General features: G+C 51.8%; 2 protein-coding genes across 9 annotated transcripts in view; both read left to right on the top strand.

Moving 5' to 3' along the window:
- Positions 1-15: 15 nt before the first annotated feature.
- Prpf31 (pre-mRNA processing factor 31) lies at positions 16-11727 on the top strand. 2 transcript variants are annotated; one of them, XM_028863036.2, is made up of 14 exons: positions 16-114; positions 588-772; positions 881-941; positions 2633-2716; positions 3435-3532; positions 4288-4394; positions 4664-4833; positions 6263-6420; positions 6769-6858; positions 8990-9117; positions 9218-9290; positions 9822-9950; positions 10034-10132; positions 11302-11727. In XM_028863036.2, the coding sequence occupies exons 2-14, from the start codon at positions 596-598 to the stop codon at positions 11425-11427; spliced, it is 1500 nt and encodes a 499-aa protein (XP_028718869.1). In that variant the 5' UTR covers positions 16-114; positions 588-595; the 3' UTR covers positions 11428-11727. The 2 variants fall into 2 exon arrangements, with proteins under 2 accessions (XP_028718869.1, XP_037058119.1); XM_037202224.1 differs by lacking the exon at positions 16-114 and adding an exon at positions 124-207.
- Positions 11728-16063: 4336 nt separating this feature from the next.
- Positions 16064-27214, top strand: part of Cnot3 (CCR4-NOT transcription complex subunit 3) — a 15763-nt gene continuing 4612 nt past the window's right edge. Inside the window, exons 1-12 of one of the 7 annotated variants that reach the window (XM_028863031.2) lie at positions 16064-16397; positions 21646-21720; positions 21822-21889; positions 22106-22180; positions 22322-22411; positions 22634-22762; positions 22858-22953; positions 23963-24182; positions 24274-24407; positions 24940-24996; positions 26356-26740; positions 26816-26939. In XM_028863031.2, the coding sequence (XP_028718864.1) occupies positions 21696-21720; positions 21822-21889; positions 22106-22180; positions 22322-22411; positions 22634-22762; positions 22858-22953; positions 23963-24182; positions 24274-24407; positions 24940-24996; positions 26356-26740; positions 26816-26939 (1403 nt within the window). In that variant the 5' untranslated portion in view covers positions 16064-16397; positions 21646-21695. Of the gene's footprint in view, positions 16398-16737; positions 16910-19254; positions 21721-21821; positions 21890-22105; positions 22181-22321; positions 22412-22633; positions 22763-22857; positions 22954-23959; positions 24183-24273; positions 24408-24939; positions 24997-26355; positions 26741-26815; positions 26940-27214 lie in introns of those variants that run through there. The other 6 variants (XM_028863026.2, XM_028863028.2, XM_028863029.2 and 3 more) reach the window with 6 other exon arrangements.

Here is a 27214-nt window from a genome sequence, read left to right as displayed (position 1 = left end):
AAGCGGCCAATCAGAGTCCGGACGACCGGGGCGCCGGATGAGACGTCATCAGAGAGCGCCGGCAGCGCTGCGGAAAGCGGATTTCTTAGAAACGGTTGTGAGAGCATCGAATCGGTGAGTGTGGTGGTGGAGACGAAGGGAGAGCGGGAAGCCAAGCTACTGGGTCTGGCGGAGACAGCGTAGCGGCCGACTTAAGTCATAGCCTAAGTAATTCTAAACGCACGAGGCGCCTTAGAACCGATGTACAGGACGTGTGTGAATCCTAGCATAACTTGGTTTAGGCTGGAATGGGGCGTGTAGAGCAGACAGGTGGAATGTGAGAGCCAAAGGCAGGGTGAGGGGAAGGGGAATGATTGTTCAAAGACAAAGACAATGTGGAGAAAGGTTGCCAGGTCAGGTAGCACCTGGAGGGTGTGTGGGTAGGAACTGGAGACATCCTCCCTGAACAAAGCAAGCCGTGGAGCCTGCGTGCTGTGGGAGCTGATGAGGAAGAAACTTCAGGGCTTTGGGGAGGAGCTGCTCCTAATACTATAAAGGGACAGAGTCAAGGCGCAGTATTAGGGAACCCCATTCTCACTGTCCTATAGGCCTTGGGATGTCTCTGGCAGATGAGCTCTTGGCTGACCTTGAGGAGGCAGCAGAAGAGGAGGAAGGAGGAAGCTATGGAGAAGAAGAAGAGGAGCCAGCAATCGAGGATGTACAAGAAGAGACACAGCTGGATCTTTCTGGGGATTCCGTCAAGAGCATTGCCAAGCTATGGGATAGCAAGATGGTGAGATGGTACCCTATAAGCCAGTGTCCCTGGGAGGAGGAGAGGTAGGAACAGCAGTTCTTCTTTCTGAGAGTCCTGGTTGCTGACTGTGTTCTCCTTTCCCATCAGTTTGCTGAGATCATGATGAAGATTGAGGAGTACATCAGCAAACAAGCCAAAGCTTCAGAAGGTGCCTCTTCGCTCTTGTCCATTCTCCTGGCCCCGTGGCCCCTTTTGCTCCTTGTGGTTTTGGAAACTGAATCTCTCTCCCTCCTTGGCTTTCCCTATAGCACACTTCTTTTCATCCCAGTCACCAACCCTCTGAAAACATGTTGCCTTGTACCAGGCATGTTGATGGTGCTATAATTCACAGTGGAGCTGAGACAGAGGTGTGAGTTAAAGTCCAGCTTCGGCTACATAGTTAGGTGAGGGTCAACCTGGGTAAAACCCTGTCTCAAAAATATATACATACCTGGCTCATAACTATCTGTAACTCTAGTTCTTAGAGATCTGACACCTTCTTCTGGTTTATGCACATATATACATTGCACTATAAAACCAGATACTTAAGCCCTATGTGTTTTCTATGGAATAAATTTACATTTAAATTTTCTATTTATATTTAAGTATAGAGTAGATAAATTTAAATATGGAAACAAGACCTCACTCTATAGCCCAAGATGATCTACATATAAGCCTACAATAGCCTTGAACTCTGAAAAACCATCCTTTTTCAGTCTCCTGAGTGTTAGGATTAGAGGCATGAGCTACCACACCCAGCCTCAATTGGAGTTTGAATACTTGTGCTAACCCTGGAGAAAGAGCATGGTCTGTCCCTAGCCCTGAGTCATTGTGAGTGCCAGAAAACTCAGATAACAGCTTCTACAGGATCTCCATAGAGCCAAGGAAAATCACAGAAAGTGACATTTCCTGATGTCAGGTCTGAAGAGTCAGACCTGCTCATAGCAGTTATCTATCTAGTGGAAGTAAATGAAAAGCATGTCTAGCAGAGATGGCCCAGGACGTGGTATGGAGAGAAGACATCTCATCCTTCTAAAAGGGGAGGGAAGTGTCTTCCCTGCCCTCTGAGTTTTAATGGCTTAAAGAGACATTTGGCTGGGTGGCGGTGGTGCACACCTTTAATCCCAGCACTTGGGACGCAGAGGCAGGTGGATCTCTATGAGTTCAAGGCCAGCCTGGTCTACAAAGTGAGTGCCAGGACAGCTGGAACTGTTACACAGAGAAATCCTGTCTCGAAAAATTTAAAAAAAAAAAAATAGACATTTGATGCACATATTATTTAATACCAATATAATTATGCATAAATTGAAATTTCTAGAAACAGACTCAGGGAAGGAAGGGAGATGGAGCAGTGCTCATGAAGGCCAGGAGTAGTGAAATAGCCCTGAATGCCAGTGTCTGGGAGGATAAGGCAGGAAGACAGAAAGGCTATGTGGAGCTGATGAGTCAGTGGATCTCCCTGGAGTGACTCCTGTGCTGTGTGTACCAGGGCTGCAGGTGTGGTGAACATGTACCTAATACTTTTCCTTGTGGGTCCTCCCTCTGTATGGGAGACCTTGAGTGCCAGTCTGAGGATCTTGCTTGTTAGCCTCAGGGCTTTGGAGAGCCACCGAAGGGTTTAGTTTTGGAGCAAGATGAGGTCGAAGCTAGATTAGCCCAGAGGATGGACTGCAGGAGAGAGATGCGGGGCAGGAATAAGGATCCTGGAGAGGTTTCCAACCACCCAGTACATGCTTTAGCCCCTACTTAGCCCTTCAGCCTCCTTCCTGATCCCAGCCAGCTTCAGCTCCACTCTTCCCCAGCTTTGTGACTTCAGAGGGGTGGGTGTCCCTTCCTCATCCACCTCCTCCTTCTTTATAGTGATGGGACCAGTGGAGGCAGCCCCGGAGTACCGAGTCATTGTGGATGCCAACAACCTGACTGTGGAGATAGAAAACGAGCTGAGTGAGTGATGGGAAGGGCCATGGAGACAGCCCCGTCCTGTGCCCTTCAGTCTTTCTCTATAACCCAAAGGGAAGAACAGGCATGAACCTGGACCTCTACTGTTTGGCTTTCTGACTAGTCTCTACTTCTTCTTCTTTTTTTTTTTTTTTTTTTTTTTTTTTTTTGTTGTTGTTTTTTTTTTTTTTTTTTTTTTTTTTTCGAGACAGGGTTTTTCTCTGTGTAGCTTTGCCCTTTTTCCTGGAACTCACTTGGTAGCCCAGGCTGGCTCAGAGATCCGCCTGGCTCTGCCTCCCAAGTGCTGGGATTAAAGGCGTGCGCCACCACCGCCCAGCTAGGTTCTACTTCTGTAACAGACTAATTTACATAAAGAGAAAGTGTATTCTCCTTTATAAAAGTCCGAGTAAATAGAGCAGGTCACTCTTTGACCCCATTCACCGGCCAGACTGCCACCTGTTTCATGCTCCAGGGTCCCCACCAGCAAATAGGGAAGGAAGATAGGGCATGGTTGTTTTCTTAAGGCCATGGTTTGAAAGTTGATCCTGTAGACATTAGAACAAACTCCCGCCTGCACATAGCACTGGGCACAGCTAGGAAATGGAAACTTCATGCACCAACCCATGGTTTGGGGCTGTTTGCTAGAGAGGCGGAAGGGGTATTGGGGATAGCAGCAGAGTCGGCCTCCCCCTCAGTGGACACCTGCCCTCCCTGTCCACTTTAGACATTATCCATAAGTTCATCCGGGATAAGTACTCGAAGAGGTTCCCTGAGCTAGAATCCTTGGTCCCCAACGCTCTGGATTACATCCGCACAGTCAAGGTGAGTGGACAGGAGTCTGGCTCCAGGAGAACTGGGGCACTAGACCATGAAGCCTCAGGGTCTAGAAATGATGACGAGGCATGGATGGGGGCTCAGTGGGAAGGGACAGATACTGGCGAGGATGTCTCACACGCATCTCTTGCTTCTCTCCTCCCCTTGGTCTTATGGGAAAATCCCCATTGACCTGGCCTTGCATCTGGCTGCTGTTGGAGCAGGTGTCCTTTGAACTGGCATCTGAAGGCTGACGTAGGCAGAGGCTGCAGCTAGATCAGAGCTAAGATCCTGAGTGGGGACAAATGAGGAGGAAGTGAGAAGAGCCAGTGGGGAGAGCCGGGACAGGTCTGAAAGGTCAGAGTATATCAGACATGGAAGGATTTGGCTCCTCTAGGAGAAGTGACGGGAGCAGGTGGAGGTAAAAGAGCAGGGGTCCTGCCTCTGTCCAAGAGATGAGGATGGTAGCAGAGGGAGTCTGTTTCTAGTCGTGAGCTCCTGCAGGCTTCTGTAGTGCAGCATGGCTTCTTCGTGGAGGCCACTTTGCCCAGGTTCCACATCTGGGTCAGCAGAAGAGCAGGCAGTGCTGATGCTTTAAGCAGCAAAGTTATAAAACTGTAAAAGGCCAGAGAGGTCTCCAATATACAGACCTTAGCTTTCCCAGGTTCCTCAAGGGGAGACCTGTGTTAGTGTTGGAGCAAAGGGGCTTCTAGCATCTTTTGGGGGTTACTATGATTTCTCTCTTTCTCCCCTTCCCGCCCCAGGAGCTGGGCAACAGCCTGGACAAATGCAAGAACAATGAGAACCTGCAGCAGATCCTGACCAATGCCACCATCATGGTTGTCAGCGTCACTGCCTCCACCACGCAGGGGTACGTATACCACATGGTAAGGGGTCGTAGGCCTGCCACAGGCCAGCTAGCAGCAGAGACCAGAAAGGGCAGAATGGGGTGCGTGCGTGGTCAGGGTGGTGCTGGCTGAGAACTATGGCCCCTGGGCTGTTAGAACTTGGAATAGCCCCAGAGGTACATAAACACATGCATACAAAAGCCGAGAGGATGGGTGGGGCTGAACACCAGTTAGACATGTACCCAGCAGAACTGGGCGCTGTCCCCAACGCTTAACCTGATCCCCAATTCAGGCAGCAGCTATCAGATGAGGAACTAGAGCGACTGGAGGAGGCCTGTGACATGGCACTGGAGCTGAATGCCTCCAAGCACCGCATCTATGAATATGTGGAATCCCGGATGTCCTTCATTGCACCCAACTTGTCCATCATCATTGGAGCATCCACAGCTGCTAAGATCATGGGTAAGTTCCCAGCTGGGTCGCATGGGCTGGGTCTGCTGATAGGTTAGGCTGCCTTGAGGAAGTAGGGTTTGGCATTAGGAACTCTATTATGTTGTCATCTGGAGACTGAGGTCAGCCAGCTTGGCACAACACATAGTAGAAGCATAGAAACCCCTTCTAGGTACAGCTGGCTCAAGCAGGTTGTGCAGATGGCAGGCCAACCTCCTGCCAGCAGGTCCATTTTGGACTCTGGGGCAGCCACAGAGTGGTAACGTCAGCTCCCTGACCCTTGGGCTTTCCTACTGGATGGGATAGCAAAGCCTGCCATGTGCTAAGTTCCTCCTCCCAGAAGCTCCTGTAGCCAGAGCCTCCTTCCTCGCGGGGTGCTTGCAAAGGGGATGTGGGAAAGCTACCCTCTTTGTTCACGGACTACGGCCTTGACCCTACAGGCCAGTTCTCCTGAGGCTGGTATTTCAGAGATGACAAGTCTGAGACCAAGGTGCTTTGGGGGTTGGTTTCTTCCTAGGTCCCTGCTTGACTCAGGCATATCCTTCTGTGTCTTCATGCAGCCATGCTGCTCTGTCTGTATCCTTATCTCCCTTTCTCACAAGGATCCCAGTCAGACAGAATCAGGATCCATATGACCTCATTTTATCTTAGCCATCTTCCTAAAGATTCCCTGTCCTGAGCCAGAAAGATGGCTTAGCAGGTAAAAGTACTTTCCACCCAAGCCTGACACCCTGAGTGTGATCCTCTAAACCCACATAAAGGTGGAGAGAGCTGAGTCCCACAAGTGTCCTCTGATCTCCATACACACTTCCTATACACACACATGAAATAATAATAAAAATAAAATACCCCCCCACACACACACACAAACACACACACAAATGATCCTATATCCTTCCAAATGCAGTGGCTTAGACCAGTAATCCCAGTATTTGGAAGGCTGAGGCAGGAGGATTGCTTTGAGTTTGAGGCCAGCCTGGGCTACAGAGTAAGATACTGTCTCAAACCATCAAATAAATGAAGGTGCCAAGTTGTCTTAGTCACTGTTCTGTTGCTGTGAAGAGACACCATGGCCAAGGCAGCTCTTACAGGCTTAAGCTATTATCCTCGTGATCGTTGTGGCTTGGTAGCAGGGAGCATGGCAGCAAGCAGGTGTGGTGCTGGAGTAGTAACTGAGAGCTGCATTCTGATCTGCAAGCGAAGACAGAGATTGGATCTGGCGTGGGCTTTTGGAACCTCCGAGTCCACCACCAGTGACACACTTCTTCCAACAAGGCCACACCTCCCAATCCTTGTAATCTGTCAGAGTTTCACTCCCTGGTGACTAAGCATTCAAATTTATAAATAAGCCTATGGAGGAAATTCTAATTCAAATCACCAAGGTGCACTTGAGCCCCCAGATGTGAACCCTGTGTTCTTCTGACCTTATCGCTTGTTGCAGGTGTGGCTGGAGGCCTGACCAACCTCTCCAAGATGCCTGCCTGCAACATTATGCTGCTGGGAGCCCAACGCAAGACACTATCTGGTTTCTCCTCTACCTCAGTGCTGCCCCACACCGGCTACATCTACCACAGTGACATCGTGCAGTCCCTGCCCCCAGTAAGCCCTTTACCTTGTACCCTGCTCCCAGCCCCCAGGCCTTATCTGGTTTGGCTGACGATAGCACTGAGGAGCCTGAGGATAGGACGGCATGGGTTGGAAAAGGACACAATTCTGGGGCCACCACTTGGCAATCAGGATGGTGGGGTGGGTGGAAGCTGGGAACCCTGCAATTAGGTAGCTAGTATACCTCTCAAGAGGCTGTTAGGAGATAAGCCCACAGGTGTGAAGCCTACCTCCTAGAACATGGGGTACAGCTGGACGGACTAGATGAGAAGTGACTATTGTGGTGGCTGTTACCTTGCCTCTAGAGAGTCATAGTTTCCTCTCCCCTTTCCATTGCTCCAGGATCTCCGGCGGAAGGCAGCCCGGCTGGTGGCTGCCAAATGCACTCTAGCAGCCCGTGTGGACAGTTTCCACGAGAGCACAGAGGGGAAGGTGAGGAGAGGACAGGCGTCTGTCCCTGGGGCTTGGGGCCTTTTCATGAGAAGCTACTTCAGAGAGCTCTCCACACTAGGAGACAAATATATGTGTCTGCAACCCTCACCTCTGGGCATCAGTTGCATAGGGCAGCTATACCAAATCACTGTTGATGGAGTGGCTTCGTAGAGAAGTTTGCCGGCCTGGGAGCTTATATCTTTAGCCTCAGTACTTGAGAGGAAGAGGTAGGAAGATCACTAGTTTGAGGTAGCCTGGGCTGTATAATGAGTTTCAGGTCAGATGAGGCTACATAGTGAGATCCTAACTTTGAAAAAAAAGCCCAGGGCTAGAGATGTGGCTCAATCAGTTAAATTCTTGCATGCAAGTGTGAGGACTTGAGTTCACTTCCCAAAAATGGGGGGCGGGGGGACAGGCACAGTATGCATGCTTGTAACCCCAGGTCTGGGGAGGTGGAGGCAGGAGGGTATCTGGGGCTTGTGGGCCAGTCAACCAAATCATCAAGCTCCAGGTTTAATGAGAGACCCTGTCTCAAGAAATAAGGTGAGGAGTGAGTGTAGAAGCCACGTGATACTAATCTCTGGTCTCAGATGTGCACACACATACACACTGGACTAACATCAGGGTATTAGTTGGGCTGTTCCCATTTATAGCCTCGGGGGAAGAAATGTTCCTGCCCTTGTCAGCACCAGAGGCCACCAGCCGAGGCAGCATCTCCAGCCTTTCTGACCCTGTTAGGTTGGGGCCCCTTGTAGGATATTGAGCTCACACTCAATGACAATGCAAGGTATTGTCACATCTCAGTTCTTAACTGAGTCACATCTGCAAAGATCCTCTGCTATGTGAACTATAGTCACCAATTCTAGAGACCAGGACACCTGGCACCAAGGCAGATCTCTGTGTTGGAGAGGCCAGTGTTGCCCACCACACTAGGACCTGCCCTCCATTAGTAGGGACATAACTCCAATGGTACTTTCTGTTTTCCTGGGTGGGCTTAGGAAATATGGAGTCTCTGCTGTATGTGTGACTCTGCTAGGAACCCCATCATATCCTAAGCCAGGGTTCAGTCTCTCTGCCTTTTGCCACTGTCTAGACAAGGCAGTACAGCAGGGAATTACACAGATGTCAGAAGTCTGCCTCCGTGGCTTTTTTTTTTTTGGTGGGGGGGGGGTGCAGTACTGGGATGGTACCTAGGACTTTACACACTCTAGACAAGTGCTCTACCACTTAGCTACATCCTCAGTGTCACACACACACACACATACAGAGTTTTGTTTTTTGTTTTTGTTTTGTTTGAGATCAGGTCTCTTCTCATCTCTAGTCCAGGAAAGGCTTGAAGAATTGTGATCCTTCTGTCTCTGCTTCCCTGGTAACTGGGATTGGAAGTTGTCACACAGCATTTATGTTCTAGCCGGGACCAAAACACCTAGGCAGTAGGCCTGAAAAATCTATAATGGGTCCGGTAATGCTGTATGAATACCAGGGATGATAAGGGGAATTGTGGGGTGAGGAAGCTTAGATTCCGACTCAGCTAGGGTGTGAGGAAGAGCTTTGAGGATGTTGTAATATGGGCCTGAGTGATATTAGAGTCAGTTGTGTGGATACTTGGGCTACCCACTTGAAAGAATGTTCCAAGCAGAGGGAATGAATAGTGAGCACAGAGAACCTGAGGCTAGAGTTCGGTGAACCCCAGCAGGGACAGGAGCCTGCTGCACCCAGGGGCAAATAGTGCAACCTTTGGGGCCTCTGGCTGCGGTGGAGGCCCTGAAGCAACCCAGATGGGATCTGTGCTGGTGTGAGAGATACAGTAGAGGTGACATGCTGTCTGCTGACTGGGGAACACAGGGATTCTGCTTGGCCCGTTTATGTTTGAAGGACTGGGATGGAAGCAGTTACCCAGAGGGTGCAGAGCTTGGTTGTAAGAGTTGAACATGAGTTACAACTTCAAGGGGTGCCAGGCACTGAGAACCCCACAGGACACCCTCCCTGGCCCAAGAAGTACGAACATGTCTTGGGGAGGGTGCACTGTCAGATGGACAGATAGACAGTAGATGGGTTGATGATGTACAGGCATACTGCCTAGGGACAGTCAACATAGCTGGCCACAGCTTCTCCCCAACTCCCTGCCCAGGTGGGCTACGAACTAAAGGATGAGATTGAGCGCAAGTTTGACAAGTGGCAGGAGCCACCACCAGTGAAGCAGGTGAAGCCCCTGCCTGCACCCCTTGATGGGCAGCGGAAGAAGCGAGGGGGCCGAAGGTAAGGAGCCCTGGTGGGGCTAGAAGCTGGGAAGGGGGAGGAGGAGGCTGGTTCCTTCCCAGCCAACTCCCTGTATCCTGTTGGCACCCACCTTCCCCAGGTACCGCAAGATGAAGGAGCGGCTAGGACTGACAGAGATCCGGAAGCAGGCCAACCGCATGAGCTTTGGAGAGGTCAGGCTCGCTCCACAGTAGCAGTGGGACCTTGAGGTTTCTCTCTGCAGATGCTGCTGCCATCCTCTTTCCACCCTGTAATCCCGGAGCAGATCTGGGAGTACCCCAACCTCCTCCCTCCTGCCTAGTCTCTCCTCTCAGACACCCTTCCCCATCATGATCTTTGCAGCTCTGAGCTGCCCACCCACCCAGCTCCCCGTACGCTGCACCTGTATCTGGCCATCATCCAGGTGGTCCTGAGAGAATCCACTTAGGCGCCATCTCAGCGGTGCAGCCCATCCCAATTCTTGGTGACTTAATCTGAATTTAGGGTGAAATGGCCACTCTGTGTTCAGGTCAGGAACCAGTTCTGCACAGGGTTCCCAGCTATACCCAAGCAGAGTTAGGCTGGGCTCTTTCTCAGTCCTCCCAGCTGAGTGGGCACCCGTGAGACTGGCTGATTGGAGACTCCCTGGGTTTTCAGTGGACTGTCCTGGGGGACGGGCTGAATGTAGCCAGCTTCTTAACAGCAGGCCACTCTCATCTCACCAGATTGAGGAAGATGCCTATCAAGAAGATCTGGGCTTTAGCCTGGGCCACTTGGGCAAGTCAGGCAGTGGCCGTGTACGGCAAACACAGGTGAATGAGGCCACCAAGGCCAGAATCTCCAAGACACTGCAGGTACGGACTGGGCCCGTGGGAATGGGAGGCAAGTAGGACCTGGAGGTCAGTGAGCCTGGATCAAGCCTCCCCGTTTCCTACAGCGGACCTTACAGAAACAGAGTGTGGTGTATGGCGGGAAGTCTACCATCCGTGACCGATCCTCGGGGACTGCCTCCAGTGTGGCTTTCACTCCACTCCAGGTACCTACCACACCCTCTCCTACCAGGCATGCAGTAGGGCTGTTGTGGAGGTCTTGTTGACCTAACACATGAAGAGCTTAGGAACCCAGGGCCACACAGTAAGTGCAAGTGGTTGGGAGAGACAGCTGTGACAAGCTCAGGCCAACTTTGAACTGGTCTAGACTCTGTCCTTGTGATCCAGATACCGTGAGCATCCTAGTCTTTGCTTTGAGATAGCCCCAGTAGTCAGGGTAACCTCAGGCTTGAGTATCACCCCAGCCCAGTGGCATTGAACAGTGTGAAGCAGAATGGCCTCAGGTTACTCATGACAGGTAGGCAGATGTGTCCCATAATGTCACAAGCTTGCTAGAGTGCCTACTGATCACCAGCCTACCATCTTCTAGGCTTCAGGCACAGTGACAAGAGAGACAAGCCTTAGCCAGGTGTGGTAGCATACACCTTTAATCCCAGCACTCAGGAAGCAGAGGCAAGCGGATCTCTGAGTTCAAAGCCAGCCTAGTCTACAAACCTTGTCTCAAAAAAACGGAAGAAAAAAAGAGAGACAAGGCTTGCCTTTTGGGGAGGTCGTGGGTGGGAGAGGACAGATGAATGCGTCAAGTACATACTGTATTAGAAGGCTGTGGGTGCCAGAGAGAAGCAGGAGTGAAAGGTGATGGGGCCAGAGAAGGCACAGCAAGAAGACTGGAAACATTCGATGGAGTGCCAGCATTATCGTTGTGATGGTGTGGGTTTGCAGGAAACTGGTTGGTTATATCCCTCTGAGCTCAGTTTCCTCACCAGAATCAGACCGGAGTGGTGTTTTGTTTTTCGAGACAGGGTTTCTCTGTCATTTTTGCTGCCTGTTCTGGAACTCACTCTGTAGACCAGGCTGGCCTTGAGCTCACAGAGATCCACCTGGCTCTGCCGCCCGAGTGCTGGGATTAAAGGTGTGTACCACCACCGCCTGGTAGGAGTGGCGTTTTTAGCATCATCTGAGGAAGTTAACAATCCTGATATCCAGGCCCTGCCCCTAGACCCACTGGGACAAAATCTTCCAAACTGGAGGAGACTCCAGGGACTGTAAACAGTTCCGTGTCCACTAGAGTGTTTGGGGACATGTCTGGTTCTCACACAGGAGGGAGGCCTGAGCCTCCCCACCTTACCTGTCACCCTCTCCCTTCCCAACCCAGGGTCTGGAGATTGTGAACCCACAAGCAGCTGAGAAGAAGGTGGCAGAGGCCAACCAGAAGTATTTCTCCAGCATGGCTGAGTTCCTCAAGGTCAAGGGTGAGAAAAGTGGCACCATGTCCACCTGAAGAGGCCCACACCCCAGGTGGCCACCCACTGGAAGGACATGGAGGACTAGAACTTGAGAAATGATGGACATCTAGCCAGGAAGTTGTGGTGGCAGCCTGCCCTGCTCTGTCCTTGGCCTAAGCCCACAGCATCTAAGGAAAATGGTGAAGGGCCTTGGCCTCCCTACCCCATCACCCAGACTGCTGCTGCCCCAAATGGGCAGAGAAGGTCTTCCTCACACTCATCTTTTTTACTTACATGGGGAAAGGAAGTGCTTTTTTAGAAAAGAGTACAATTAAATGCACAGTGTCAGGCTCTGACCAGAGGGTGTGATTATTTGTGAAAGACCCAGAGGAGTCAGAGCTGTGGGGTTTCCAGTCAAGGCAGCATTGACCCAGCTCTCCTCTGCTCTTGTCTTGGAATCAAAAAGGAGAAAAGCCCTGTCCATTTCTGACATCACCACCCACCCCCTGAGAACCCTCAGCGTCATGGCCGAACAGTATGGCCACAGCAAAGCTCCAGAATCTAACAAAGGCCCATAGGATTATTGTTGTCCCTCAGGCTAGAAGCCTCCTTGGCCCAAGATCCACATCTGCACTGTGAGGCACCTAAGAAGCCTGGGAAGTGTCTGCAGAAAGCACCCAGCACTGGGCTTATTGGGGAGCCAGTTGTATTAATGTTTGCTGAGGGGGCCATGCCTGAGTCCTCAACAAGGGTGAGGCAGATGGGTACCCTACTGTGGGAGGCACCAATGCCAGGTAAGCAAAAGACGAAGCACTACCCAGGCTGACTTGAGAACCAATGCTCTGCCAAGGGAAAAAGTAGAACAGGCTGGACCATCTTTGGTGTGTTATGAATCTGTGGTTCTGCAGAAGATAAGAGTCATTGCTGGGCTCCATTTTCTCAGCTTGAGCTTAACTCTGAGGGTCTGATCATGGACCCAGCTGGTGAGGTCAGGATTCTCTTACTCATAATTTTGGCAGGTCTGTCTTGGGCTTCCTGGTCCGTTCCTCCCTCTGGGCCTTCCTCTGTCTCCCCACTCTCTATCATGACCCCAGTCCCTGTGGGTCTGTGTGGAAAGCACTTTGTACATCACCCCCTTTAGAATCCCTGCTCTGTCCCTGCCTGACTTGCATCTAACATGGCCAGTGGTGAGTGGAATGGAATATGAAGGTGCAAGTCTCAGAATTCAAGATGCTGCAGAATGCCTTGAGGGCTCTCTAAGACATGGTTGCTAGTTCTAGATTTGATTCAGTTTTGCTAAGATAGAGCTCAAAAAACGTGTATTTCACCCTGTAATCCTAGCTACTCAGGGGATCTGAGGCAGGTGGGTTCAAAGTTCAAAGCTACCTGGGCTACACAGTGAATTCAAGGGCAGGCTGGGCTGTAGGAAAAAGTCTGGGTCCAAAAGAGGGAAAAAAACAAATTAAGCTAGAGAGAGGCCTGGAGAGAGAGCACTGTTAGTAAAGTGCTTTTCATAAAAGCATAAGAACCTTGGGAGGCAGAGGCAGGTGGATCTCTGTGAGTCCAAGGTCAGCCTGGTCTACAGAGCAAATTACAGGACAGCGAGAGCTACACAGAGAAACCCTGTCTTGAAAAAGTAACAAAAACAGCATAAGAACCTGAATTCAATACTCAGCACCCCGTATAAAAGGCCAAGAATGGCAGCATGTGTTTGCCATCCCAATGCTGAGTAGGTGGAGACAAGTGGATCACTAGGGCATGCTACCAGCCATCAGTGAGTCCCAGGTCTTGATGAGTAGCCTATCTGAAAAAATAAATAAATGAAAAGCTACTGAGGTTGATTTGGCCTCCATAAGCACATATGTGCAGCTACATACAATACATTCATATGTACACACACAATTTCAGGAAAGAGTTGGCTGGAGAGATTTCTCAGTGGTTAAGAATATTGGCTGTTCTTCCAGAGGACCTGGGTTTGATTCCCAGCATCCATATGGCAGCCCACAATGATCTATAACTCCAGTCCCAGAAGGTAGGACATCCTTTCCTAGTCTCCCTGGGCACCAGGCACACATGTTTTGCACAGACATTCATGTAGCCTAAACAGCCATACATACACAAAAAAAGTCTCTAATGGGCAGGAATGCAGCGGTTCACCACAGGGTACTTGCCTAGCTGTGTCCAGGCCCTGCCTCTAAACAGTTGTAATAGGGCTGCTTTGCAGGACAGGCTCCAAAGCAACACAGAGAAACCCTGTCTCAGAAAAAAACAAGAACAAAAAAGAGCTGCCGCATGTGGTGGTACACACCTTTAATCCCAAGACTCGTAGGCAGAGAGCAGATTTATGTGAGTTGGAAGTCAGCCTAGTCTACATAGTGAGTTCCAAGGCCTACATAATAAGATCCTTAAAAAAGGGCAGAAGCTGGGACATGGTGGTACATACCTGTAATCCCAGCATTCGGGAAATGGCAGCAGGAAGACCAGGAGTTCAAGGTCGTCCTCTGCTACAAAGCTAGTTCAAGTCGAACCTGTCCTATATGAAACCCTGCCAAAAAAGAGGTGAGAGACGATTGGGGGAATAGCTCAATAGTAGGGTATTTTCCTGTCCTGTGAAGTCCTGGGTTCAAATCTCCCTGTGATGAAAAAGAAAAGTGCATTTCCATGTGTTATTTTTGGTGCTAAAGGACCATGCTTTAAGGAGAGTTTTTGGTGAGTGGTCTTTATATTAGCTGCACGTTGGAATTAATCTCAGGGAAAGAATGGTAGCCAGCTCCTGCCTCCAGAGGTTGATGTAATTGTTCTAGCATGAGCCTGAGTATTTGGATCCCCTACCTCTCACCCCAGCTTCCCAGGTGATTCTAAAGTGCAGCTAAGCCTGAGAGTCACCACTCTGTTCTTGGGGCCATCAGCATGCCCTGGGAGCTTGTCAGAAGAAGTAGAATTGGGAACCACTTAGATAAGCTGCATCTTAACAAACACACAGATTCCTGATAAGGCTAGAAGCAGGTCCCCATTCAGGGCCCACGTGGAATAGCAAAGCTGTGCATGAATAACAAACTCAAAAGAGTATGGGGGTGTTAGGAAAAATCTGGACAAATGCAGCTTCCCAGGTTTCACTTTCTTAAGTCTATGTGACCCTAAAAATAAGCATTTTTTAAAAAACAGTTTGTGAATGTGTTAGTATAAGGGAGTCAGATACCCTGGAAGTGGTGTTAACAGGCATGTGAGCCACCATGTGGATGCTGGGAACAGAATCCCAAGTCCTCTGCAGCAAAGTGTTATCTTGACTGCCGAGCCATCTCTCCAGCAGAATATGCTTTTTTATAAGCCATTTCTTCCTTTCTTGCTTCATGCCATTCTGTTGGGGTGCAATGCACATCCACGTTCTCTTCAAGTTTGGATTTATCTTAATTTCCTTCACCTAGGCAGGCAGAGCTAGATCTGGCTTCCCAATTCGTGAAAACGTGGTGCTCAAGTTTTCAACGCAAGTCATTGCTGGGACTATTCATCTACTAATTCAGCAAAAGGCTATGGAGTGCGTTATGAGTGCTAAACACTGAGAAATCCAGAGAGGGAGACCCAAGTAAGTATTTTTAAAATAAAAGGGCAGGGTCTGAACAAAATTAAAGAGGCTCACCTAAGCATTCTGCAAGGGTGGTCGGGGAAGTTTTCTCCCTAAGAAGCATAGCAGAGCTCTAATGAGTAGCCATGGCAGATGTAATCAAGTTAGGGTAAAGCGCAGCTTCTTATGCAGCTTCTACAGCTACAGAATCCTTGCAACACCAAAGAGACGGAGGTAGAGGAGAGTGCCCCACAGTCTGCCTTCTCACTTAACTGGAGGCAGGACAGCCCCATGCTCAGTCACTTCTGCTATGCATGCTGCCGGTGACTTGTCTCTGATTCCGCCAGAAAGCACTGAGTTTTAGAGCTATGCCAAGCAGAGGCTCTTGGGGAACTCTTACCCGGACGGCAGGAATAGGGAGGGATGCTCAGAGAACCACACCTGTCGGCCGCTCACGCAGCACCCTCCGCTAACAACTACCCTATTGGCCAAGCTGACGAGCCTGCCCAGGGAAATGGGAGGGGCCTCCTTGTCCAGCCCCTCCCCTTAGGCCTGGTGGCTCTTTTGATTGGCAGACAACTTGGGCCTAATGCCCCACCCCACACTCCACCCCCAGTCACCTGTCGTCTCCCACTAGGTAAGCTGCCTTTAACACCCACTCTCCATGCCTTCCGTCGTTTTCCCCTACCCACTTCCATGGCCAACCAATGAGTTCGGGGCGGAATATACCTTGCAACCAATTGCAGCTGCTTTCAAACTTGACGGACGACTTCCCGCCCCTCAGCCTGACTCCTCCCCGCAGCCAATTGATTTAGGAGAAGGGGGCGGACACACCCAATCAGCACGACACAGGCCTCCTGATTGACATCCAGGCCCTCGCGCTGGCGTGTTGTGCTCTGAGGCGGGGAGGAGGAGGAGGAGCCGGGAAGGAAAACCTGAGCCAATCCAAGCAAGCTGAGCGGGAGGCCAATCGAACGCCGCGCCCTGCAGGGATCAGCCAATCCTAGGGAGGGGGCCGGCCCTGTCCTCCCCAGGAGCCAATGGGACGCGCCTGACGGCGCAGAGCGACGTGCTGCGGGAGCAATGACGGACCTATATTCGGGGCTCGGGGGCGGGCCGGCGCCAGAGACGAGAAGAGAGGAGGGGAGGCCTCCTCCGCCGCCGCCATCTTGGACCGGGCCCGTTCAGCTTCCGTGGAGCCGTCGGCAGCCGCCGCCGGGCCTTCCCTTGAGCCCCGAATCCCCTACTCGGTCGTCTAGAACAACCCCGGGCCCACTTCCTCTATCAACAACCCAACCCCACTTCCGGCTCTTGCGCCCTCTTATCGCGATAGCGCCCGGGCTTGGGGCGCGAGGAAAGAGGAAAAAAAAAAAAAAAAAAAAAGGCGGCTGGCGGGCGCTCGCCTCCGTCTCCCCCTCCTCGCCTGTCGCGATACGCTCCGCAGCGGCGGCGCCAGCTCCTGCGGTGAGAGCGTCAGGCTCGACTGGGCCGGACCCCTTCCCCTCTCCCCTCAGCGTCGTCGGCTGCCTTCCCGCCCCGCGACCCCTCCGCCTGCCGCGACACGGCCTCCGCGCCCGCCGGGCCCTGGCCCTGCCCCGGCCGGCCGCGCGCTCGGGCCTGGCTTCGGCTCGGGCGGGCGGGCGGGCGGGGACCCTCCACTCTCAGCCCTCCCGCGCGTCCCGATTCCCGCGTGGCAGCGCTCCGGCCCCGGGTGCGAGGTGCCCGCCCTCCTCCGCCTCCTGCCTGCCGGGCTTGGAGCGATGGGCGCGCAGCGGGCCGGGCCGGGGCCGGGGCTCTCTGCGGTGGGTGTTGGGGGCACTCCTGCAGTCATGCCCTCCCCGGGAGCTCCCTTTGGGAGCGTGGCCTCTGCACCCGAGAGCTCCAGCTTGTTGGTGTCTTGATAGGGGGAAGCCTCTTTGGAAGAGATGGATCTGGTGGAGGAAAAGTCCCCAAGACCCGAGGGTGCAGCTCCCGTTGTGAGTTGGAGCCTAAGCCAAAGTTTCCACCTTGTCCTCACAGCTCTGGCAGTCAAGTCTCCTAGATGTCCCATTCCACCAGTCTTCTTTTAAGGAAGCATGGCTTTTTTTTTTTTTTTTTTTTTAAACACTCCCTCCCCAGACCTTGGATTCAGGACTGTCCACCGTATTGCTCACTTCCTGGCTTCAGGAGGTCTTTTACATCTTTGAGGTAGGGGTATCAGCGGCCTCTAGCTTTGGGGATGCAAGCTCCACCAAGGTGCAAGCTGTCTGCCTCCCTGGATGTGGCTTCCTAGTGATGTCAAGTCTGCTGGTATTGCTGTGTGTGGTGGGAGCTGTTGAACTCTCCTGGGTCCGTGTCGGTGGATTGTGAGCTCCCGGGCTCTGTTATTGGTATGCTGCTATTAGGGGCAGTTAGAGCCCCTCTTCTAAACAGCTGCATCTCCGTTCTGTGACTGTCATCCTCGGATTCGATCTCTGCCCTTTCGGCAAGGGTTTCCTCACTGTCTTCACCTTCTCCCCAACATCCTATGGGTGGTTACCTCCCTGCACTTCCTTTCTCATTGACCCACCTGTGTGTATGTGTAATCTCCCGTAATTGAAATCCACCGGGTGAAAGCATTGTGCCGGGCTAGAGTGGTCCTTCTCACCCAGCTGGTACCCCATAGGCAAGCATTCCTCGCCTAGGTCTCCTGCTGCGTGTGCAAGGGGTGGCCTTTCTCCCTGCATTTGTGTTGTATTTGTGGGGTGGTGTCACCTGCAAGGTAAAGTTCCTTCCTTCTTTGGTTTTATCATCACCCTCTCTCCTGCATGTGAGATGACTACACCCTGGTGTACTCACTGTGAGGCTAGGTACTTTTGGGTGTGAGTACCCCCGGCTAGTGTGATTGACTCCTCTGTGGTTTTTCTGTGGGTCTAAAGTGAAGGTTCCTTGTGTGGTGTCTGGGACTTGGGAGAGAGACCACTGTGGTCACTTTGCTTGGGACTAAAGATTCATAAGGATGACTTTTCACGGTGCAGGTTCCTCATCCCCTACCTTTGGTGTTGGGTCTCTCCAGGGGCTACTTTATTCACCTAATAGAACCCCCATGTGGGGGTGCCAGGGTCCTCCACTGGGTTCAAGTTCCGCCTCCAGCGCTGCTTGCCACTGCTCCTGGCTTTAGTGTGAGCCCTCTTATCTGCAGGGTGCCTTGTGCTGTGCCCCAGGATGCCTGTGTGGCCACTCAACAGCACCAGCCTTCAGGATTAAGGCTGTGCCCTCATCAGGTCTCGGTGTGACGATCTTGGAACCTGTGGTGAAAAGTTCTGGAGATCGCTTCGTTGTGTTTCCTGTTGTGAGTCCTGATTTGAGGATGTGCCCACACTTGGACAGAGGAGCCTCCATCATGGGCCAAGAGGCCCAGCTTCCTCCATGCTGTCCAAACCCCATCCCATCTGTGTACATGTTTATGTTCTGTGTGAAGGTGCTTGCCTACCTCAAAAGGGCCCTGTGCTGATGGCCTCTTGAGAGGGTCTTGGAAAATGGGGTAGGCAGTCCTTGGTGGTGGCACCTCTGGTTTGAGGCTCCAGCACTGGCTTCCTTTCTGGCTTCTCAGGTGTGTGCACCCTCTTGGTGTGCAGCGGTTGTTGTTTGTTTGTTTGTTTTGTGTTGCCTCCACTCTAGCTGAGGCTCCAGCCTCTAGAGCAGAAACTCCTGGGTGTGTGGGCCTTGTCCTGCTCTGTGGAGCAGCAGCCTTTTGCCACTCAGATGCTGTCTTCACTTACACAGCTGTGCCCGCCCATCTTGATGGCTGAAGTATTACACCTGTTCTTTTTTTTTCATTACTTTTTAAAATTACTTTTATTCTATCCCTCCATGTAAGTGTGTTGTGCTGTACCTGAGAAGGCTATTGGTTCCCCTGGAACTGGGGTTACAGGTAATTGTGAGCGGCTATGTGGGTGCTGGCAACTGAACCTGGACTGTGAGAGAGCAACAAGTGACATTTCCATCTGAGACGTCTCCAGCTCTTAATTTTTTTTCTTATTTTATATATGTTTAAAGTTGATTTTCTGTATGTGCATGCATGCCAAGACAAATGTGGGGTTCAGAAAAAAACCTTTGAGAAGTTGATTCTTTGCTTTCATTATTTGGGACTCGGGTTGAATCCAGATCACCAGTACCTTTATCATAGCGAGTACCTCTATCTACTCAGCCATCTCACAGGCCTTAATTATTTTTTATTGCTTTATTTGGTTGATTTTTTTTTTTTTTTTTTTGAGACACTTTCTCTCTATGTAGTCTGGGATGGCTTGCAACTCACTATGTAGACCAGGCTGACCTTAAGATCTGTCTGCCTCTGTCTCCCAAGGGTTGGGATTAAAGGCCAGCCCTGGCCCAACATTTCGTTTGTTTGTTTGTTTGGTGTGTATGTGCTCTTTGGAATGTATACATGCCAGCATACATGTGAAAGATCGAGGACACCTTTTGAGAGTTGGGTCTCTTTCTGCGATGTGAATCCTGGAGATTGAATGTAGGTTGTCAGGCTTGGTTTATGCTGATCCTACTCACTGGCCCCTGTTTTTATGACACCTTGTTTCTGGCTCCTTTAGGATTTCTGTCATTTTTTTGGTGCCATAGTACTGTATTCTCACTGTAAGGCATATCACCTCCCCCCTGTCCCAACCACATCACTGTGGAATTAGGGTAGGGCCTCGCCTCCTTAAGGTTGGAGTGCCTTGTCTGGGTTGCAGTGCCTGTCCAGAACCCTCCTGTAGGCTCTTGGGACAGAGTGGGTAGTGTAAGCTCTGTTTAACACTCCTCCCTTCCCTGGTGTAAAAGGGGGCTCTTCTGTGCTGATGGATGGTAGAGCCAAGACTCATTCCTGGTCAAGATCCTGAACACCTCTGCTGATCCCAGGCAAGATCCCTGGATCAGAGGTGCCTGTACTTCAGTCTCCTCAGTGGGGCTCTTTGCTGAGTCCTTTTGCTGGTTGTCTCATCTTGCTGAAGATTCCTGGTGTGTGGTGTGTCAGCCAATCCTCAGATGAGAGTGCTGCTTTTTTTTTTTTTTTTTTAAATAGGTCCTTTATTTAAGTTCCTAGAGCCTCAGGTGCTACCCATACCTACCTCCCCACAGAGTGGGACTCTGTAGAGTTAATTTTGAAAATTCCTTTCAGAAGAGGTGCCAACTACATCCTCTCTGGGCCTCTTTTTCTAAATCCTGCTCCAAAATTCAGTGTCCATGCAGTGGTTGCTCGTCACCTGTGATTAGTGGAAATGGAAAAAACTGAGCCAGGAATGGCAGCGCACTCCTCTAACCCCAGCATTTGGGAGGTCAGGGCAGGAATGTGTGTTCAAAGCCAGCCTGAGCTGTATTCTAAGAGCCTGTTCTTGGAAAGGGTACGATCCTGTTTTTCTGTTGCACTGGTTGTAAGTACATTAGGCTGACAGTGCGCTTTGAAACATTCCCCACATTGCACCTTCTGTTCTCTGGGTATTCCTTTCCTTGTTAGTAAGGACCCTCATAGCTGCCTGCCAGGTTGAAACTCTTGGTCCTGGGAGTAGGGCTGTTTCTGCTAAGAGCTACTTTGGGGCACCTCTGTCCTGTATAGTTTTCAGAGCCTTGCTTTTTAGTATACCCCTAGGGAGACTGCTTCTGCTGGCGGTTCAAAAATCCTCTTCCCATGTCCCTCCCTCTCCAGGTTGCCCTGTTTCAGAGTCAAGTTTTGTTGTGTGGACTTCTTTGGCTATAACCTTCCCCTCCTCAGTCCTTTGTCCTCAGGCCCCTCCGAGTTAAGTTCACCTTTCTTCAGAATAAAAGTAGGTGCCCCTCTGTTCATTTTGGTTTCTGCCCTGATGGGCTCATGTTTCTGAGTCTAAATTGCCAGTCTATCTGATAGGGAATTCCTCCATGTGTGCAGATCTGCTCTCTCACAGCTAAGGTACCTTTTACTCTCTTATCTTTGCAAGATTTCTATCTTCTCCCAGCCCTCTTGAGGTGCTGCTTCCTGCTCCCAAGTTTCTATGACCGTTTTTAGTTTCAAGCTCTTCTGGTCAGGAGCATTATCTGTGTGGGCTCCAGGATTCTACTGTGAAGTACATTTCTTGGAAGTGTAAGACCCTCTTGTTTGACATCCTGCCCTGTCCTGTATGAGCGGGTCCAGGTCTTCATAGCTACAGAAGTCCCCTATCACTCTTACCCTTCAGTTCACACCTGTATACACAGCATCTCATCTTTCCAGGAGCTGCCAGCCTCATGTATTTCCTGACTTGTCTGGAGTGGCCTCTCCCAGTCACCTCTGCTCCCAACCCCTGTTTAGAATCCTCATTTCTAGGGCTCATGCCTGCATCCCAGCACTCCACTCTGTGCTGCATGTGCTGTAGTGTCATCTAGAGAACAGATACTCTGTACTCTAGAAATTTTTTGCTTCCAAAGTAAGAGGCCCACAAATAAGATACAGCAGTCTTTGTTTCAACAGTTTCCCAGAATCCAGTCTGCCCATCTCTGTGCTGGGCAACTGAAGGAATTTAAAAGCAGGTCAGATCTCCCTTATCAGATAGGAAATGCAGCTGGGGATGTAGCTAGATGAAAGAATGCTTGCATGTGCAAGGCCTTGAGTTGTATCATCAGGTAGGGAAGAGGGCAAGTAACTGTTTCTTCCCTCTACCATCCTACCTACCCCGTGACTCCCACTACGTCTCTGCATTTGGACTAGCCAAGGAATAGATGTTAAGTCCTACCCAATTTTCCCCAGCAGCGTCCATTTCCAAGAGAGTATGAAGAGAGTTCGTCTGTAGGGCAGGGAAGATGGCGGACAAGCGCAAACTCCAAGGTAATAGACTGTAAATGTGGCCACATGCCCTCTCTTCTGGGAGCTTGTCTTTGGATATTTGCTGCCTTGGCAGGATCCTAATAGTCTTCCTCCCTGGCCAGGTGAGATTGATCGCTGCCTCAAGAAGGTGTCCGAAGGCGTGGAGCAGTTTGAAGATATTTGGCAAAAGGTACATGGCCTGGGAACCTCAAAATCTGGGTCTGTGGGGAGGAGAACCAAGAAGTTCAGAGTCTCAGGGAGTTGACCAGGGAATCATCTCTAAGATCGACTGTGGGGAGGGGGTCCTAGATGTCCCTGCCGAGGAAGAAAGAGACTGGACCTTTTCTGCTATGGCGAGTTCTGGGCAGCCACCCTCACATTGACTGCTGAATTCTTCATCCCTCAGCTCCACAATGCAGCCAACGCGAACCAGAAAGAAAAGTATGAGGCTGACCTAAAGAAGGAGATTAAGAAGCTACAAGTGAGGGGGCTGGGGCTGGACTCTTGTGTCCTGTGGGAGGAGGGTTGGGGAGAGTGGACTGCTGGGTCCCAGGGAGAAGAGGTCACTAAGGGCCCCAGTTCCTAGGCTGCAGCCTGATTTTCTTGCTGGGTCTCCCTTCAGCGGCTGAGGGACCAGATCAAGACATGGGTGGCATCCAACGAGATCAAGGACAAAAGGCAGCTTATCGAAAACCGCAAGCTCATTGAAACGGTAGGACACCAGAGCCTGGGGCTCTGTGGGCTGGTGAAATGATCAGGTTCCTGGGACCCCAGAAGGCAGAAGTGGAGCAGCAACTCCAAACTCCTGAGAAGAGTAATGTCTCCACAGCCAAGGGAAGGGCAGAGAGAGGTCTCCAGGCTGTCTGTAGCATTGCTAGGCCTTACAGCTCCTGTCCCACCTTTGTGAGCTCTCCACCAACTGTACTCTCCACAGCAAATGGAACGGTTCAAAGTCGTGGAACGAGAGACCAAAACCAAAGCTTATAGCAAGGAGGGCCTGGGTCTGGCTCAGAAGGTGGACCCTGCCCAGAAGGAGAAGGAAGAGGTTGGCCAGTGGCTCACGGTGAGTTGGGACAGAGAAGGAAGGGAGCACATGGGCCCAGACTTAAGTGTACATCAGGGGCTCGAGGACAAACCCCTCTTCCCTTCTCTCCCCAGAACACCATTGACACCCTAAATATGCAGGTGGACCAGTTTGAGAGTGAGGTGGAGTCACTGTCGGTACAGACCCGCAAGAAGAAGGGCGACAAGGATGTGAGTGGGGGGAGAACCATCACCCATGGGGTAGGGCTGGATGTGGCTTGTGCACAGGAAGCCTCTGGAGGCTTGTGGGAGGGAGTCTAGTTCTGGGTGTCTAAAATCACCTGGTGTAGAGATGGAGAAGCAGGACGAGGCAGCCTAGCTGGCTGAGTGGGATAGGGAGGAGGTAAGATAGGATCCTGGGATATTTGCTAGGGTTAGTTTGGGTGAAGATAGACTTAGGTTCAGCTGGGACTCAAAGTAAGTGAGACATGAAGGGACAGCCAGATTGGGAAGGTACACAGCACCCCAAAGATACCAGGTTCTCAGGAGCGGGGTGATGTGTGTCCCTGAGAAACCAATGGCTATGGGATACTCGGGAAAGGATGGTTTGAACCAAAGCCGTTTGTTAGGGTCCTGGATCCTACACCTTTAGGGTTGTAGAGTGTGAATTCAAGGGGATGTCTGCTTAATGTCACCAGAGAAGGAAGCTGGGGTAGGATGGAAAGTGAGAGGTATATCATGATTGGTGAGATTTGAAAACCAGGGATTGAGAGGGGAAAGGGTGAACTGGCACTAAGGTGTCAGGTGGTAAAGGGAACTGGAACTTTGGAGAGGAGCAGGAGCTCCCTGTGGTTGCTGACAGTAAATAGACAGCAAGTTTCCTTCTCACGGCTCTGTCCTTAGTACTGTCATTACTGTTGCCACGAGATGGGATGTGTATTCCAGGCAGAGGGCAGAGCGGTGGGAGGCTGGGTGAGCACAGGCGTCACAGGTTTCTAGGATCTCCAGAGCCCAAAGGGTTTGAGGAGGGAGAAGTGGGTCCCTGAGATATCAGAAACCTCAGACTGGTCCTCACTGGGACAGAGGGTGGGCATACTCCTCACTGCCCCATGCTGGGAGGGGCTGTAGTGGAGTTTTTGGGGTGCCCTGGGGACGGGGGACTGAGGACAGGTTCTGTGGGGGCAGGAGGGCTGGGCAGGTGCTCTGCAGCCCCTGAGCCTGGCCCTGGGCTCGCCAGCAGAAGCAGGACCGGATTGAGGGCTTGAAGCGGCACATCGAGAAGCACCGCTACCATGTGCGCATGCTGGAGACCATCCTGCGCATGCTGGACAATGACTCCATCCTGGTTGACGCCATCCGAAAGATCAAGGATGACGTGGAGTACTACGTTGACTCGTCCCAGGACCCCGACTTTGAAGAGAACGAATTCCTCTATGACGACCTGGACCTCGAGGACATTCGTGAGGCCCTGGGCTGACCTTCATGGCACAGAGGGTGAGGGCAGGAGGTGTGGCTGAACCAGCTAAGCATGCTGCTCCCCTGCCCCCACAGCACAGGCGCTGGTCGCCACCTCCCCCCCCAGCCACAGCCACATGGAGGATGAGATCTTCAACCAGTCCAGCAGCACGCCCACCTCAACAACTTCCAGCTCTCCCATCCCACCCAGCCCAGCTAACTGCACTACGGTGAGGGTCTGGGCTCCCAAGAGGGTGGGCATAGAGAAATCAAAAGCCCGGTCTTGCCCTAGAGAGAGAGCAGCTGAGGAATTGCAATCTAGGCTTTTTGTGCTCCAAGGTCTTTCCTGGTATGGAATGGATATAAAAAGCCAAAAGATTGACCCTGGGTTCCCACTCAGGTTTAGCATTCATGTGGGTTTTAGGTGGTGGTGGTGGTGTGCTACAGTGTGGGGTGCTTGAGGACTGAGCAGCTGGGTATGTCCTCTCTGACAGGGATCCAGGGCTAAAGTCTGAGAGGTTCCTGAGTACTTCCCAGGGTGGGAGTGAGTGCTGGCTCTCAGAAGACAGTACTGAGGAGCTCAGATTTAGCTGTTTCCCAGTTTCAGGTGGATGGTGGAACAGCTCTGGGTCACAGGATGAGTCAGGTGGGCCTGTGAGAAATTAAGAGCAGTAAGGGCCCTCCTGGGTCCTTTAAAGGATTGCCTTTTGTGTCGGGACCCTGGAAGTCACACAGTTCTGACTCTTACTTCCCATACCTCAGGAAAACTCTGAAGATGATAAGAAGAGAGGCCGCTCGACAGATAGTGAAGTCAGCCAGGTGGGTCCAGGTCTGAGTCTGATGGCTTGTCACTTGTTTATTCAGTGGTCCTTACAATCATTGAAGCTGCTGGGCTCTTGGGACGGTAGCGTGCCAGAAACAGTGCCACCCTGAGGGCAGGCTGATGACTGGTGCTGTGGTTGAGGTGGCCTGACTTGGCCTGCAGAAGAAGACCGAATGGTACTGTGGCAGCAGCAGATCACACAGAGGGGCTGTAGCAGAAAGCTTGGAAGTATGAGAGGTGGGCCTGTTGGACTGAGGACCTGGTCTTTGTAGACCATCTCGGAAGGAACCAGACATGCCTGGGAAGTGATCGGAAGTCAGAATGCCTGTGTTGTGCTGACTGCAGGAAGCAGTCTCTGAGAGAGGAAGGAGTATGCGGCACTTCTCCAATTCCTCTGGCTCCTAGTGAACGAACTCTCTTAGCTCTGTCAACTTCTAAGACAGAACACACCTTAGGAAAAGGAATGTTGTAGGAGCAGAAGGATCCCGAAGCCCCTCTGTGATGATAGAAGGAATAGTCCTAGGTGGGGGACCTCATTGGGCACAAGGGTTGAGAAACAGCAAGGGTAATGGAGAGAGAGAGACTGGGACAGGGACACCTGGGAGTGGGCCCAGCTCTGCCACCTCCCCAGGCACCCTGACTGTCAAGCATGATCCCAGGGGAAAAGAAAATGGCTAGTTCCCTTGGTACTTGGTAAGTGAGGTTCTTGTGGTGGTCAGAAATCCAGGAGGCAGTTTGGCATGGCAGCCTGGTTTCTGGAACTTGTCTGAGATAGGGGTTCCCGGTCATTACACTGTGCACCACTGTATTTTACAATCCTGTGACTGGCTGTAACAGGCCTTTAGCTGACATTCAGAAGTATCCTGGCTGTCCCAGTTCCCTTACTTTTAAACTGATCTAATTGAGGTGTTTGGGGAGGGGGGGTGTTTAATTTTTGTTTAAAATTAAAGCATCTCACTGTGTAACCTTCACTGGCTTGAACTCGCCTAATAGACCAGGCTAATCTCAAACCCGGAGAGATCGGCTTCTCTCTGCCTCTCAAGTGCTAGGATCAAAGGCGGCGTGCACCACCACTCCAGGTCTCAAATGGAGGGTATTTAAGAGTTTGCACTGGTCTCTGGTCTTAACGACCTAACCCCTGTCAGATTCGTGTGATGACGGGGCAGTGTCCAGCCAGGACTTGGACAGCTGAAGGGGCTGAAAAGAATAAATGGGTCTTAAACATGAGGACAGTTGAGTTCTGCTGGGTGCCCCGGAGGGTATGGACTGTTGATAGCAGGTCAGAGACAGTGAGAGGGTGGTGGGTAGTGGACAGGCTGGCCTAGTACCTGACCCTCTGTTCTTTTTTCCTGCAGTCTCCAGCCAAAAACGGCTCCAAGCCTGTCCACAGCAACCAGCACCCCCAGTCCCCAGCTGTGCCGCCCACCTACCCCTCTGGCCCCCCACCTGCCACTTCTGCCTTGAGCTCCGCCCCTGGCAACAATGGGGCCTCTACCCCAGCAGCACCTCCAAGTGCCCTGGGCCCCAAGGCCAGTCCGGCTCCCAGCCACAACTCGGGTACTCCTGCCCCCTATGCCCAGGCTGTGGCCCCACCCAATGCCAGCGGGCCCAGCGCTGCCCAGCCCCGGCCTCCTAGTGCCCAGCCGAGCGGCGGGGGAAGCGGTGGTGGCAGCGGAGGGAGCAGCAGCAGCAGCAGCAGTGGCACAGGCGCGGGGGCTGGCAAGCAGAACGGTGCCACCAGTAAGTGCGGCCAGCTGGGGCAGGGCGAGGGGGCAGGGCTGGCACCCTGGTGACACTTGCCCCTCTGCTCCCCAGGCTACAGTTCGGTTGTTGCAGACAGCCCTGCGGAGGTGGCTCTGAGCAGCAGTGGGGGCAGCAGTGCCAGCAGCCAGGCCCTGGGCCCCACTTCAGGCCCTCACAACCCAGCTCCCAGCACCTCGTGAGTAGTTGTGGAGTGGCAGGGTGGGCACAGGCTCTCCGGCACCCTTGCTGCGGAGCTCCCAGGCCTGTCCCTGCTTCTTAGACCTGGGCCGGGTGTACATCAGTTCCCAGCTTTGTCCTCTTTTACTGATTTTCCACTCTGGGTTTCAGACTGCTATCTCCCCGTTTCTGTTCTTTGCTCTGAGGTGGCCTGACTTCCATGGATGAGGGAGCTTTTCCCTTTCCAAGTGAAATGTCCTAGTCCCCCGTTTCTCCAATATGACGTCAGATTGC

This window comes from Peromyscus leucopus, chromosome 1 (assembly GCF_004664715.2).
Source record: "Peromyscus leucopus breed LL Stock chromosome 1, UCI_PerLeu_2.1, whole genome shotgun sequence".
Classification (NCBI taxonomy): domain Eukaryota; kingdom Metazoa; phylum Chordata; class Mammalia; order Rodentia; family Cricetidae; genus Peromyscus; species Peromyscus leucopus.
This window is presented reverse-complemented; position numbering and strand designations above follow the sequence as displayed.